The 14,693-nt window shown below is 40.3% G+C and overlaps 1 protein-coding gene across 1 annotated transcript in view; it reads left to right on the top strand.

The window, feature by feature from the left end:
- LOC106608714 (VPS10 domain-containing receptor SorCS1-like) overlaps positions 1-14,693 on the top strand; it is a 103,958-nt gene that overhangs the window by 25,881 nt on the left and 63,384 nt on the right. Inside the window, exons 2-5 of the mRNA XM_014206816.3 lie at positions 5,339-5,406; positions 9,163-9,262; positions 11,374-11,532; positions 12,750-12,823. Of these exons, the coding sequence (XP_014062291.2) occupies positions 5,339-5,406; positions 9,163-9,262; positions 11,374-11,532; positions 12,750-12,823 (401 nt within the window). The remainder of the gene's footprint in view (positions 1-5,338; positions 5,407-9,162; positions 9,263-11,373; positions 11,533-12,749; positions 12,824-14,693) is intronic.

Genomic DNA, 14,693 nt, shown 5'->3' with positions numbered 1-14,693 from the left:
AAATGCTGTTTTTGGATATAAATATGAACTTTATCGAACAAAACATACATGTATTGTGTAACATAATGTCCTAGGAGTGTCATCTGATGAAGATCGTCAAAGGTTAGTGCTTCATTTAGCTGTGTTTTGGGTTTTATTGACACATGTCCTTGCTTGGAAAATGGCTGTGTGATTATTTTTGTCTATGTACTCTCCTAACATAATTTAATGTTTTGCTTTCGCTGTAAAGCCTTTTTGAAATCGGACAATGTGGTTACATCAAGGAGAAGTGTATGTTTGAGAAAGTTGAATTATGACATTGTTGTTTTTGAATTTGCCGCCCTGATATTTCACTGGCTGTGTCCTGCAGGTGGGATGCTAGCGTCCCACGTAGCCCATAGAAGTTAATGGTGCTCCGTGGGATGTTCAAAGTTTCAGATATTTTTTTACAAACCAACCCTGATCTGTACTTCTCCACAACGTTGTCCCTGACCTGTTTGGAAAGCTCCTTCATCTTCATGGTGCCGCTTGCTTGGTAGTGCCCCTTGCTTAGTGGTGTTGCGGACTCTGGGGCCTTTCAGAACATGTGTATATATACACTTAGATTATGTGACTCTTGAATTACACATAGCTGGACTTTATTTAACTAATTATTTTACTTCTGAAGGTTAAAACCTCTCTGGGACATGTGGGACGCTAGCGTCCCACCCGCGGGACACACTATTCAACAGCCAGTGAAATAGCAGGGCGGCAAATTCAATACAACAAAAATCTCATAATTCAAATTTCTCAAACATACAACTATTATATCCCATTTTAAAGATACACTTCTCGTTAATCCAACCACATTGTCCGATTTCAAAAAGGCTTTACGGCGAAAGCATAACATTAGATTATGTTATGACAGCGCCTAGACAAGAAAAACCACACAGCCATTTTCCTAGCAAGGACAGACGTCATAAAAAACAGAAGACCAGCTAAAATTAATCACTAACCTTTGATCTTCAGATGACACTCCCAGGACTCAATGTTACACAATACATGTATGTTTTGTTCGATAAAGTTTATATTTATATCCATAAAACCCATTTTACATTGGCGCGTGATGTTCAGGAAAAAGTATTCCCACCAAAACTTCCTGGTGAATGAGCACATCAATTTACAAAAATACTCATCATAAACGTTGATAAAATTTACAATAGTTATTGAAAGAATTATAGATACACTTCTCCTTATTAATGCAACCGCTGTGTCAGATTTCAAACAAGCTATACAGTTACCCGCCAAGTTCTGGAGTCAACAAAACTCAGAATTAGTATTATAAATCTTCACTTACCTTTGCTGGTCTTCGTTGGAATGCACTCCCAGGACTCCCACAAGAAATGTTTGTTTTGTTCAATAAACTCCCTATTTATGTCCAAATACCTCCGTTTTGTTCGTGCGTTCAGATCACTAATCCAAAGGCATAATGCGCAAGTGCAAAACCCGAGACGAAATATCAAATAGTTCCATTACCGTTCGTAGAAACATGTCAAACGATGTTTACAATCAATCCTTAGGGTCTTTTTAACATAAATATTCGATAATATTCCAACCGGACAATAGCGTATTCATTACAGAGGAAAAAGAAGGAACGGTGCGCATGCAAACAACTTGTTGGTCCCAGGCTTGAGACAGCTCTTATTCTCTCCCCAGAAACAGTAGAAGCATGAAACAAGGTTCTAAAGACTGTTGACATCTAGTGGAAGCCTTAGGAAGTGCAAAATGACCCCAAAGACACTGTAGTTTGGAAAGGCAATGAATTGAAAAACTACAAACCACTTCCTGGTTGGATTTTTTCTCAGGTTTTTGCCTGCCATATGAGTTCTGTTATACTCACATACATCATTCAAACAGTTTTAGAAACTTCAGAGTGTTCTCTATCCAAATCTACTAATAATATGCATATCCTACCTTCTGGGCCTGAGTAGCAGGCATTTTACTTTGGGCACGTTATTTATCTTTGGGCACTTCATCTGAATTTCCGAATACTGCCCCCTGTCACCAAGAAGTTAACCTCTCTGGGCTAGGCGGGACGAAATCGTCCCACCTACGCAACAGCCAGTGTAATCCCGTGGCGCGATTTTCAAATACCTTAGAAATGCTATTACTTCAATTTCTCAAACATATGACTATTTTACACCATTTTAAAGACAAGACTCTCGTTAATCTAACCACACTGTCCGATTTCAAAAAGGCTTTACAACGAAAGCAAAACATTAGATTATGTCAGCAGAGTACCCAGCCAGAAATAATCAGACACCCATTTTTCAAGCTAGCATATAATGTCACAAAAACCCAGAAGACAGCTAAATGCAGCACTAACCTTTGATGATCTTCATCAGATGACACACCTAGGACATTATGTTATACAATACATGCATGTTTTGTTCAATCAAGTTCATATTTATATCAAAAACCAGCTTTTTACATTAGCATGTGACGTTCAGAACTAGCATACCCCCCGCAAACCTCCGGGGAATTTACTAAATTACTCACGATAAACGTTCACAAAAAGCATAATTATTTTAAGAATTATAGATACAGAACTCCTTTGTGCAATCGAGGTGTCCGATTTTAAAATAGCTTTTCGGTGAAAGCACATTTTGCAATATTCTCAGTAGATAGCCCAGCCATCACGGCTAGCTATTTAGACACCCACCAAGTTTAGCCCTGACCAAAGTCAGATTTACTATTACAAAAGTTTGATTACCTTTGATGTTCTTCGTCAGAATGCACTCCCAGGACTGCTACTTCAATAACAAATGTTGGTTTGGTCCAAAATAATCCATCGTTATATCCAAATAGCGGCGTTTTGTTCGTGCGTTCAAGACACTATCCGAAGTGTAAATAAGGGTCACGAGCATGGCGCAATTCGTGACAAAAAAATTCTAAATATTCCATTACCATACTTCGAAGCATGTCAACCGCTGTTTAAAATCCATTTTTATGCAATTTTTCTCGTAAAAAAAGCGATAATATTCCAACCGGGAATCTACGTTTAGGTAAACAGAGGAAAGAAAACAAAGCATTCGGTCGACGCGGGCACGCGCCTGAGTCTCACAGTACTGTAACCAGCCACTACCCAAACACGCTACTTTTCTTCAGCCAGACCCTGCAAAGCCACGATTCAGCTTTTTGCCGCCTTCTGAGAGCCTATGGGAGCCGTAGGAAGTGTCACGTTATAGCAGAGATCCTCAGTCTTAAATAAACAGAGGCAAGAAGAACGACACCTTGTCAGACAGGCCACTTCCTGCATGAAATCTTCTCAGGTTTTTGCCTGCCATATGAGTTCTGTTATACTCAGACACCATTCAAACAGTTTTAGAAACTTTAGGGTGTTTTCTATCCAAAGCCAATAATTATATGCATATTCTAGTTACTGGGCAGGAGTAGTAACCAGATTAAATCGGGTACGTTTTTTATCCTGCCGTGTCAATACTGCCCCCCAGCCCTAACAGGTTAATGGTTGCACCAGATCTTATTTAGGGGCTTCATTGCAAATGGAGTGAATACATATGCACTCACCACTTTCCATTTTTTAGAAACATGTTTTTGTTTTTTATTCCACTTCACCAATTTCGACTATTTTGTGTATATCCATTACATGGAGTCCAAATAAAAATCTATTTAAATTACAGGTTGTAATGCAACAAAACAGGAAAAACGCCACTGGGGATGAACACATTTGCAAGGCACTGTATTTCCCAATCTGTGGGTTTCTATATAACTGCTGTGTTAAAATACTCAGATTATTCCTCACCACACTTTGGCTAACCACAATATATACATGTTATAATGAAGAGACAACTAAAAGGCCAAATAATAAACAAAATAAATGGGTACAATTGGAAAGACCAATTCTCCCAGGAGATAGGTGTTGTCTCCAAGGAGTAGAAGACCTTCACACCGGTTTCTTATGCAGTAAACTATTGAGACAGTTGCGTACTTTTATTAAATTGTATTTTTTCCACATTGTCTTCAAGTATTTAGACCTGAGAGAATGGGAAAAAAATCTCTGTAAACATTGACGTATGCAATATTAATGAAGTGATACAAAGACTGATTTAGGTTCCAACAATCGCTGAGTAGGAAAGAAGTTTCTCCTTTCAAATTAAGACAGAAAATAGAGCTGTCCATAGAGAGCCATTTATTAACATGTAGAATAATTTCCGTTACACCTCGCAATTTATTTGTCTAAATATCTATTAAGCATGAGCTTGTTTAACTTCCATATAACAATGGTGCTCTTTACAATCTCCTCAAAAAAGATGTCCATGATATTTACGAGGAGAGCCTTGCTGTACCTGGGATGCTTGCCATGGAAGAAACCCGCTGAGCACAAAAAAACCCACAACCTGTCGCATTGTATAATGATCGGAGACAGGCGCAGGAAAAGATAATAGGGGGTTTTATTACTCCACCCAAAAATACAACATGTCATGAAAAAGGCACGGGGACGAAGCCTTAAACAAACACGTATATAAAATACACAGGGATGTAACCCAAACAAAAGAGCGAGGTTTAACCTTTAATAATTACAGGGGACGTGACCCGTAATGACACTACACGGGACCCGAAATAACAAGTGCACAGTACACATACCACGAAAGCCAAAACAACAAAGCACAGGTACTCACAGGACCAACGGCCATGGTAACAATGATTGACAAGGACAATGGGGAACATAGGGCACATATATATACACATACTAATCAGGGGGAATGGGAACCAGGTGTGCGTAATGAGACAAGACAGTCCGGGGTTGGTGGTGATGATCCAGTTCAGTGACACCTAGAAGTCCGGTGACCTAGACCTCCGGAGCTGGTGAACGGACTGAGCAGCAGTACCAGGGGAATCATGTCACAACCTTTACACAGAAGATGCAACATTCTCATGCAGAATGAAGCCTTGACAAGGCCTCAGAAGTTGGTTTGGGATTAGTTTATGTGTGTGGGGGTTTGACAAGTGTCCATATTAAGCTGAGTATCCATATTAAGGCTGCTGTGTTGCTGCTGTTGTAAAATTGATGATACACACCTCCCAAGGCCATCCTGCTCAAACCACTTCCAATGATAAAATAGCAACAGGTGCAAGTTTGAAAATGAGGTAGTCAAAAGTGAATTTTTTCCCTTATTTTCAATTTTAGGCTTATTTGCCAGAATTGTGAAATACTGCATAATATGCAACTCATTACTTCAAGTCCAACCAAAGTGTCAGATGATATGATGCATGGAAGTGTTACATTATCAAAAGGTTGTATATTACTCTTATTGTCTAAAGATGCGTGCTGAGATGGGAACTGTGTTCTGTTTTGTAGGTGATTCTAATGCTGACTAAGTACTTTGACTTCAGCCTTGGCAGTGTCACAGAGAGCTCTCTATGGAGGTAAGGAGGGGTTAAATTCATCTCAGTTGATTTCTCTTGGGCTTTGGTGTTCATGTTTAGGGCCACAAGTCTTTCTTGAGCATGTGACCATGGGCCTGAGTGATTACCTATCACATTGTTAGAAAAACTAATGGCCCTTCTCATGTTGTATGTTGGTTATATAGGTAACTGCCAAAATAAAGACAGACACGGTCGCTCTGTTTCTAGCTCCTAGCCAACTTTATTTGTTGTTATTTCTTACATTATTTGCTCAGAATGTCTCTTGTATTATTACCTACAGCTGAAAATAACTTTTGGATATTAAATCGGCGGTCACCCACCAGTATTTTGAACAGAAATTAGACTTGAAATGGATGCTGTTTGTTTGAACTGCAGCTCCATTCATCCCGGGGTCTGCACCAAAACGCTGACGAGTAAGAGGAAGAAGTGGGGCCCTAGTCAGATTCAGGCGGCATGCATTACCATCCACCGGTTCCAAGTATATTACTCGCTAACGTTCAGTCCCTGGACATTAAAGTAGACGAGCTCAGGGCGAGGATCTCCTTTCAGAGAGACATCAGTGACTGTAACATACTCTGTTTTACGGAATCATGGCTCTCTCTGGATATATTGTCCCCATCCATTCAGTCAGTTTGGTTCTCCGTCCATCATGCAGACAGGAAGAAAGAACTTTCAGGGAAAAAGAAAGGCGGAGGAGTATGTTTTATGATTAACAACTTGTGTAAACATATAGGAACTAAAGTCCTTCTGGTCTCCCGATCTGGAATACCTCACCATCAAGTGACTGCATGAACTCCCGAGATAACTTTCTTCATCATCACTGCCGTGTATGTTCCCCCCCAAGCCGACACGGCAATGGCTTTCAGGGAACTACACTGGACTTTGTGCAAACTGGAAACCACATATTCTGAGGCTACATTTATTGTATCTAGGGACTTTAATAAAGGAAATCTTAGGAAAATTCTATCAACAAATCTTCTGTGATACTCGTGCATCGAACACTGAATCATTGCCACTCTCCCTTCTGGGGTGGCTACAAGGCCCTCCACTGCCCTCTCTCCGGCAAATCAGATCACACCTCTATTATGATCCTCCCCACCTATAGGCAGAAACCTAAGCAGGAATCACCCATGGTGAGGACTGTCAATTGTAAGTCTGACCAATCAGAATCTACGCTTCAAGATTGTTTTGATAATGCGGACTGGGAAATGTTTTGGTTCGCCTCTGAGAATAGTATCTATGTATACACTGACTCAGAGACTGGGTTCATCAGGAAATACATAGAGGATGTTGTTCCCACTGTGACAATTATAACTTATCCAAACCAAAAACTAAGGATAGATGGCAGCATTTGCGCGAAACTGAAAGCACAAACCACTGCATCTAACCACATCAAGGTGACTGGGAACATGGACGTACACAAGCAGACCAGCTATGACCTCCGTAAGGCAATCAAAGAGGCAAAACGACAGTACAAGGGCAAAGTGGAGTCACAATTCAATGGCTTAGACACAAGACGTATGTGGCAGGGACTCCAGACAATCATGGATTATAAAGGGAAAGCCAGTAAAGTCGCAGACATCAACACCTCACTGTCCGCTTCAAGGAAAACACCACCGGGCTGCCGCTGTGGGCCACCGCAGCTCACGAGGACTGTTCGCTCTCATTCTCCTTGTCCGACGAGAGTAAGAAATTTAAGCGTGTTAACCCTCGCAAGGCTGTACCCAAGAAACAAAGGTAACTGAACTAAATGAGTTTCACCCAATAGCACTAACTTAGTTAAGGATCATATCACTACCTTACCCAACACCCTAGACCCACTACAATTTTCCTACCGCCTCAACAGATCCACTGACAACACAATTGCCATTGCACGGCACAATGCCTTATCCCTCCTGGACAAGAGAAATACCAATGTAAGAATGCTGTTCATTGACTACAGCTCAGCTTTCAATGCTATAGTGCCCTCCAAGCTCCTCACCAAGCTCAGGGCCCTGGGTCTGAACTCCACCCTGTGAAACTGGTCCTACAGTTCCTGAGGTCGATCCCAGGTGGGGAAGGTAGGCAACAACACCTCCGCAAATCTGATCATCAACACTGGGCCCCACAAGTGTGCGTTCTAAGCCCCCTCCTGCGCTCCTTGTTCACCCATGACTGCATGTCTGCGCTTGTCTCCAACTCAATCATCAAGTTTGCTGGCGACAACAGTGGTAGGCCTGATTATCAACTACAACGAGAGAGCCTACAGGGAGGAGGTGAGAGCCCTGGCAGAGTAGTACCTGGAAAATAATGTCTCCCTCAATGTCAACAAAATGAAGGAGCTGATCATTGAACACAGGAGACAGCAGAGAAAGCACACCCCCATCCACAGATATGTGGCCGCAATGGAGTGGGTCAAAAGCTTCAAGTTCCTCAGAGTGCACATCACTAAAGACCTGATATAGTCCCTCCATGCTGACAGCGAGGTGAAGGTGCAACAGAGCCTCTTCAACCTCATTTGGCTGAAGAAATTCGACTTGGCCCTTAAGACCCTCACTAACTTTTACGGATGCAACATAGAGAGCATTCTGGCGGGCTGGCAACTGCAACGTCTGCAACCAATGGGCTCTTCATAGGGTGATGCGGTCAGCCAAAGGCATCACCGGGGGCACACTGCCTGTCCTCCAGGACATTTACAGCACCTGCTGTCACAGGAAGGCCAAGAAGATCATAAAGGACCTCAGCCACCTGAGCCACGGCCTTTTCACCCCGCTACCATCTAAAAGACGAAGACAGTACAGGTGCACCAAAGCTGGGACCGAGAGATTGTGAAACAGCTTCTATCTCCAGACCATCAGACTGCTAAACAGTCATCACTAGCCGGCCCCCGCCCGGTACTCTGCCCCGAACCTTAGACACTGTCACTAGCCGGCTACCATCCGCTACTCTACCCTGTACGTTAGAGACTGCTGCTCTATAGAGTAATTTAACACTGGTCACTTCAATAACGTGTACATAATGTTTTACCCACTTTATATGTACACTATTTATACAAAAGTACTGTATCTTTTTTTTCCTTTTTGGATTATTTGTGTATTGCTAGATATTACTGCCCTGATAGAAAACACAAGCATTTCACTGTGATAACATCTGCAAATTGATGTACGCAACCAATAAACTCGATTTTTATAAGAGACTAGGAAGCAGAGAGCTAAGAAACAGAGACTGTAAAACTGGAATGTTTTGTTCAAATATTGCAAACAAGTACAGTACTGTATGTTACTGAATGTAGCATATTACACTTGAAATATTTCTGACAACCAGAAAATGCATAATGGAAATGTGAAATATAGATGCTTCTGTAAATGGTTTATGACTCCATACATCTAATTTTTGTAATATGATTATGTAACTGTATCCAACTCCACCACAGTTGTTATCAAGCTAGTTTTTTTAATGATGGTACTGAGATACAGGGTTGATATTTATAATGGTCATTATGGTGTCAACATTTTAGGAGACTTGAATACTGAATGTTTTACTTTTACTACAAATCATATAATTCCCTTGCATAGTCTGTCATACAGATATCCATGTGTATTCTGATAATGAAACAGTTCTCTATTCAACTGGCAAATTGTGTTGTATTATTTCCTGTTTTAATTTTCTGCTTGCCCGCATAGCCATAGGTATTATCATTGATATTGCTCCGTGCTCTCATTCTCACCATTAACAGTAAAATAACACTTTTTTGTTAATCCCATAATTTAATTCTAGGTCAACAGACTATGGAACAACATATGAGAAACTTAATAAAAAGGTTGGACCAAAAACCATACTAAGCTACTTGTACGTGAGTCCGAATAACAAACGAAAGGTATGTCCTCGTACATGTATCTTATCTTACCATGTACCATACCATAACCATATCTGTTTGCTGTCCTTAACCCTTACAAAAAAAAACACATGTCAAATTTTCAGTTTCATATATGAAAAGCGTATTTTCAAATAGCGTACTAAATGTAAATCCAGGACACTCAAATCAGATTCATATGTTACATACTGTATGGTAAGGTTACATAAGATAGAAGGTTACAGGCAAAAAAATGTAAGTATGGTGGTTGGTCAGGGTGGATGGGTAGGCGTATAACGCGAATGTCTAACAACCCAATCTGTTCCAATCTCATCACGGACATCTTTAGCATTTTAGCTAATTAGCAACTTTGTAACTACTTACTACTTTTTAGCTACTTTGCAACTACTTAGCATGTTAGCCAACCCTTCCCCTAACCTTAACTCTTTAACCTAACTCCTAACCTTAACCCCTAACCCTAAACCCTAGCCTAGCTAATGTTAGCCACCTAGCTAACAGCATTGGAATTCATAACATATCATATGTTTTGCAATTTTGTAACATATCATATGAATTGTAATCCGTAACATATGATACAAAATGGATGATGGACATCCACAAATGAATACATAGCATACAAAATGTAACATATGCTATTTCGAGTGTCCCGGATATACATTTACTATGTTACATCTACCCCTGAGTCCAGGTGTACATTTCACATGTGACACTACCTGTATTAAATTTAGAGTTCACATGTTAACACAACTTTTTCATGTGAGAAAAAAAACATGTTTTCACCTTTCACCTTAAATTTGCGGTTTCACAAGTTGAATTGCAAGTACATGTGAAAATCGATCACATGTGAAAACCAAATTTGCAGTTTCACATGTAGGAAAACTACACATGTGAAAATCTAACTTTCACATGTGGAATTGAAAATTCACATGTGGTGGTGAAATAGTGTTATTCTCCTCACATGTGAACAGGTGGTGTTAACATGTTGCAGTAGCAATGTTTCCACATATGGAATTGCAATTCTGTAATGCCATTCTGTAAAATGGTAACTTAGCCTACCTGAGTATAATAAATCAGGTGTGTTAAAAAATAATAATGTATTTTTTCTGAGCCATCCATTTGGAGTGTATTGCTGCAGGCGCACGCCTCTCTTCTTAATACATTGGTCAATGACCTACAGTATAGAAGAAGTCCAGTGAAAAGAACAGAGAAGCTAGCACTCCGTAACTCAAGTTAACTTTTTGTAAATTTAGTGCCCTATTTGTTTTTATATCGCATTGTCTGTAAACGTTAAAAGTACACTGAAAACTTCCAAAATATACAGCTAAAAACAACAATGCAATGACAAAAAAGTTGGGTGTGTTTATCAATTTACTTGATTTTGCTAACTGTTACTTTGGACAAAATCAAAATTGCAATATTATTTTAATGCTTTTTGCAAAAAAATCTGAAATGACATCTCAATTTGAGCAAATTACGAATTAGCGAATAATCATGATTAATCACAGCAAATCCTGTGATAAAGTTGATCACATTTTTGATTCGTTGGATAGCTCTAGTTGACATTAAAATGTGAAAGTGGTCATGTAATGAGGTAGCCCGCCTGTGACTTCAAAATTGTCCCTCTTTGTCGAAGGGTCAAGACGTTGGCTCTCCCGGGCTCTAATCCCGGCAGTTACAAAAGCACACGTGAAATTTATAATAAATATCACGTGATATATTGGTTAACCACATGTATCTGAGTCATGTGAAACTTCACGTGTCTGAAAACCACGTGTCTGTTTTTCCCACATCACATTTTTCACGTGATTTGTTCACGTGTAAAATGTATGTGAAATGTCACACACGTCCGAAAACCATGTGTCTTACCAGTCAACATAGCATTACATTTTTCAAGTGATTTGTTCACACGTGCAAAAACCATACGTGTTCTTTTGCATGTATTCTATTCACGTGATTTTTTTCATGTGTTTTTTTTTTAAAGGGAAAACTCATAACAATAGTATAATTAGCAAGTTTAATCATTACGGACATGAATGGATAATGATAAATATTGCTAAATGTTGTGATTTATAAATCTCTCCTTTCGTCTCCTGACCCATCCTCTCTCATCTCAGATCATGTTACTGACCGACCCGGAGGTGGAGAGCAGCCTGATCATTAGTCTTGATGAGGGCGCATCCTATCAGAGGTACCAATTAGCCTTCAACATCCTCAGCCTTCTCTTCCACCCCGAGCAGGAGGACTGGATCCTGGCTTACGGCCATGACCAGAAGGTAAAGAGAATCCGGTCAATTATAAGTGAGGAGGGGGGAGAAAACAACACACACAACTTGATTGAGGTAAAGGTCTTGTTAATTCTATTGAGTCTATTGACCTTATTGGCTTTAACAAGATGTTTACTTCAACCGTAGCTGTGTGCTCCACACTTCTGCCTGTTCTTTCATTAGCATCATTGTCTCCCAGTGGGGAAAGCACCTCCCACCTCTTAGTAGCCGACCCATCAATGTACTATGTTCAGAGTAATGGACTTCACATCAAGAGACATCTGTCACCCAAGCCATGACGACTGTGGCCAAAGTCTAGACATCTCACCACATGTTCTTCCAAACAGGCCACACGGTCTGGCTTGAGAGTCCAAACTAGAGATGTGTTAGTTAATGTCCCAAACAGGAGACTGAGACCACACTTATTATTCTCAAGGAGAACCCAACTGTTTGTTTAACTCAACACAACAGAGATCAAACTCTCTCCTCCCATCCTGCTATTGAAAGACTTGATTATGAGAGAGAGTGCAGTCAAAGGCCGAGAAGTAAGATAAATGGTGAGGGGGAGGGATGAGATGCTTTATTGAGAGCCATCAATATGGTTGAAATGAAGAAGCTGGGGAGAAGTTATCCCTGAGTTTACTCCATATCTTTATGTTAATATAAATGTGTGATTGTTTTCTTCTCTGTATGGTTTCCTTCTTCTGTTCTGCTTTTATATTAATTCATTTATTTGCTGTCTTTTACTGTGCAATAGTATTGTACAAAACAATTGTATTGTACAACAGTTCCCTATGTGTGATGTGCTCTCAGATTAAGTAAAAGTGTTATCATATGAGTTGGGCTGAGAGCTGAAAAGACTTTTGAGAGCTTGGATAACAGCCCTACTCTGCTGAAAGAGGGAGGTCAATAGCATAATGCAAAGGGAATATACTGATGGTTAAGTACTATTTTCAAGCCTGCTTTAAAGATTCAGCTGTACAGCACTCATAACAAAAACAATCAAAGTGCTCTGAAGTGCAGTGCAAAAAGTAAAAAAACAAAGTAATACAATTAAAATGTTGTATGACCCTCCATGAGACATAGATGACAGTCCCTAAAATGGAGGGAGAGAATTCTCCAGGTCTAATGTTTCCTTCGTTTGAACTCTTAGTTTTAACTCTGGAATAAAATGTTATTCTTTCTCTTCTGATTTTTTTAAACTATAGGATGTTCTTTTCTTGCAGCTCTACGTCTCTGTTGAATTTGGAAGAAGATGGCACCTCGTGCATGAGAGTGTAGTCCCCAACAGATTTTACTGGTGAGAGTAAAAATCTTTCTATCATCATTGGACACATACTTCAAGTCTCTGTAATACAATATTCATACAAAGTACCACTGTTTCCTCTACTGACAGCATTTTGAACTGATAGCTCATCACAATTGACACAATTAATTTAATCTCAAGAAGTACCTGCTAGTACCTGATTTGAACTCAATAGATGGCATATACAGTGGCTTGTGAAAGTATTCAACCCCTTGGCATTTTTACTATTTTGTTGCCTTACAATCTGGCATTAAAATAGATTTTTGGGGGGTTTGTATCATTTGATTTAAAAAACATGCCTACCACTTTGAAGATCCAAAATATGTTTAATTATGAAAGAAACAAGAAATAAAACAAAAAAACTGAAACTTGAGGGTGCATAACATTGTAGAGTCACCATGTACTTTGTATAGTCACTTTTTGCAGCAATTACAGCTGCAAGTGTCTTGGGGGTTAAATATTGCTGTACACCAGCAGAACCCATCCAACTTGAAGGAGCTAGAGCAGTTTTGCCTTGAAGAATGGGCAACAATCCCAGTGGCTAAACGTGCCAAGCTTATAGAGACATCTATAAGCTTGGCACATCTAGCCACTGGGATTTTTGCCCATTCTTCAAGGCAAAACTGCTCCAGCTCCTTCAAGTTGGATGGGTTACGCTGGTGTACAGCAATATTTAAGTCATACCACAGATTCTCAATTGGATTGAGGTCTGGGCGTTGACTAGGCCAGTCCAAGACATTTAATGTTTCCCCTTAAACCACTCGAGTGTCGCTTTAGCAGTATGCTTAGGGTCATTGTCGTGCTGGAAGGTGAACCTCCGTGCCAGTCTCAAATCTCTGGAAGACTGAAACAGGTTTCCCCTCAAGAATTTTCCTGTATTTAGCGCAATCCATCATTCCTTCAATTCTGACAAGTTTCCCAGTCCCTGCCGATGGAAAACATCCCCACAGCATGATGCTGCCACCACCATGCTTCACTGTGGGGATGGTGTTCTCGGGGTGATGAGAGGTGTTGGGTTTGCACCAGACATATTTTTTCCCTTGATGGCCAAAAAGCTCATTTTTAGTCTCATCTGACCAGAGTACCTTCTTCCATTTGTTTGGGGAGTCTCCCACATGCCTTTTGGCGAACACCAAACGTGTTTGCTTATTTTTGTCCTTAAGCAATGGCTTTTTTTCTGTCCACTCTTCCGTAAAGCCCAGCTCTGTGGAGTGTACGCCTTAAATTGGTCCTATGGACAGATACTCCAATCTCCGCTGTGGAGCTTTGCAGCTCCTTCAGGGTTATCTTTGGTCTCTTTGTTGCCTCTCTGATTAAGGCCTTCCTTGCCTGGTCCGTGAGTTCTGGTGGGCGGCCCTCTCTTGGCAGGTTTGTTGTGGTGCCATATTCTTTCCATTTTTTAATAATGGATTTAATGGTGCTCCGTGGGATGTTCAAAGTTTCAGATATTTTTTTATAATCCAACCCTGATCTGTACTTCTCCACAACTTTGTCCCGGATCTGTTTGGAGAGCTCCTTGGTCTTCATGGTGCCACTTGCTTGGTGGTGCCCCTTGCTTAGTGGTGTTGCGGACTCTGGGGCCTTTCAGAACAGGTGTACAAAATACATTTTAACTCAGTTTTTCACAATACCTGACATTTGATCTAAGTAAAAATTCCCGGTTTTAGGTCAGTTAGGATCACCACTTTATTTTAAAAATGTGATATGTCAGAATAATAGTTGAGAGAATGATTTATTTTTATTTATTTCCCAGTGGGTCAGAAGTTTACATACACTCAATTAGTATTTGTCACGGTTGTTGGGATAGACGGACCAAGGCGCAGCGTGATTCGAGTTCCACATCTTTTATTAGTGAAACTTAAAC

The sequence above is a fragment of the Salmo salar genome, chromosome 01, assembly GCF_965601325.2.
Source record: "Salmo salar chromosome 01, fSalSal1, whole genome shotgun sequence".
Lineage (NCBI taxonomy): Eukaryota > Metazoa > Chordata > Actinopteri > Salmoniformes > Salmonidae > Salmo > Salmo salar.
The sequence above is the reverse complement of the archived record's forward strand: the minus strand, read 5'-3'. Positions and strand labels throughout refer to the sequence as shown.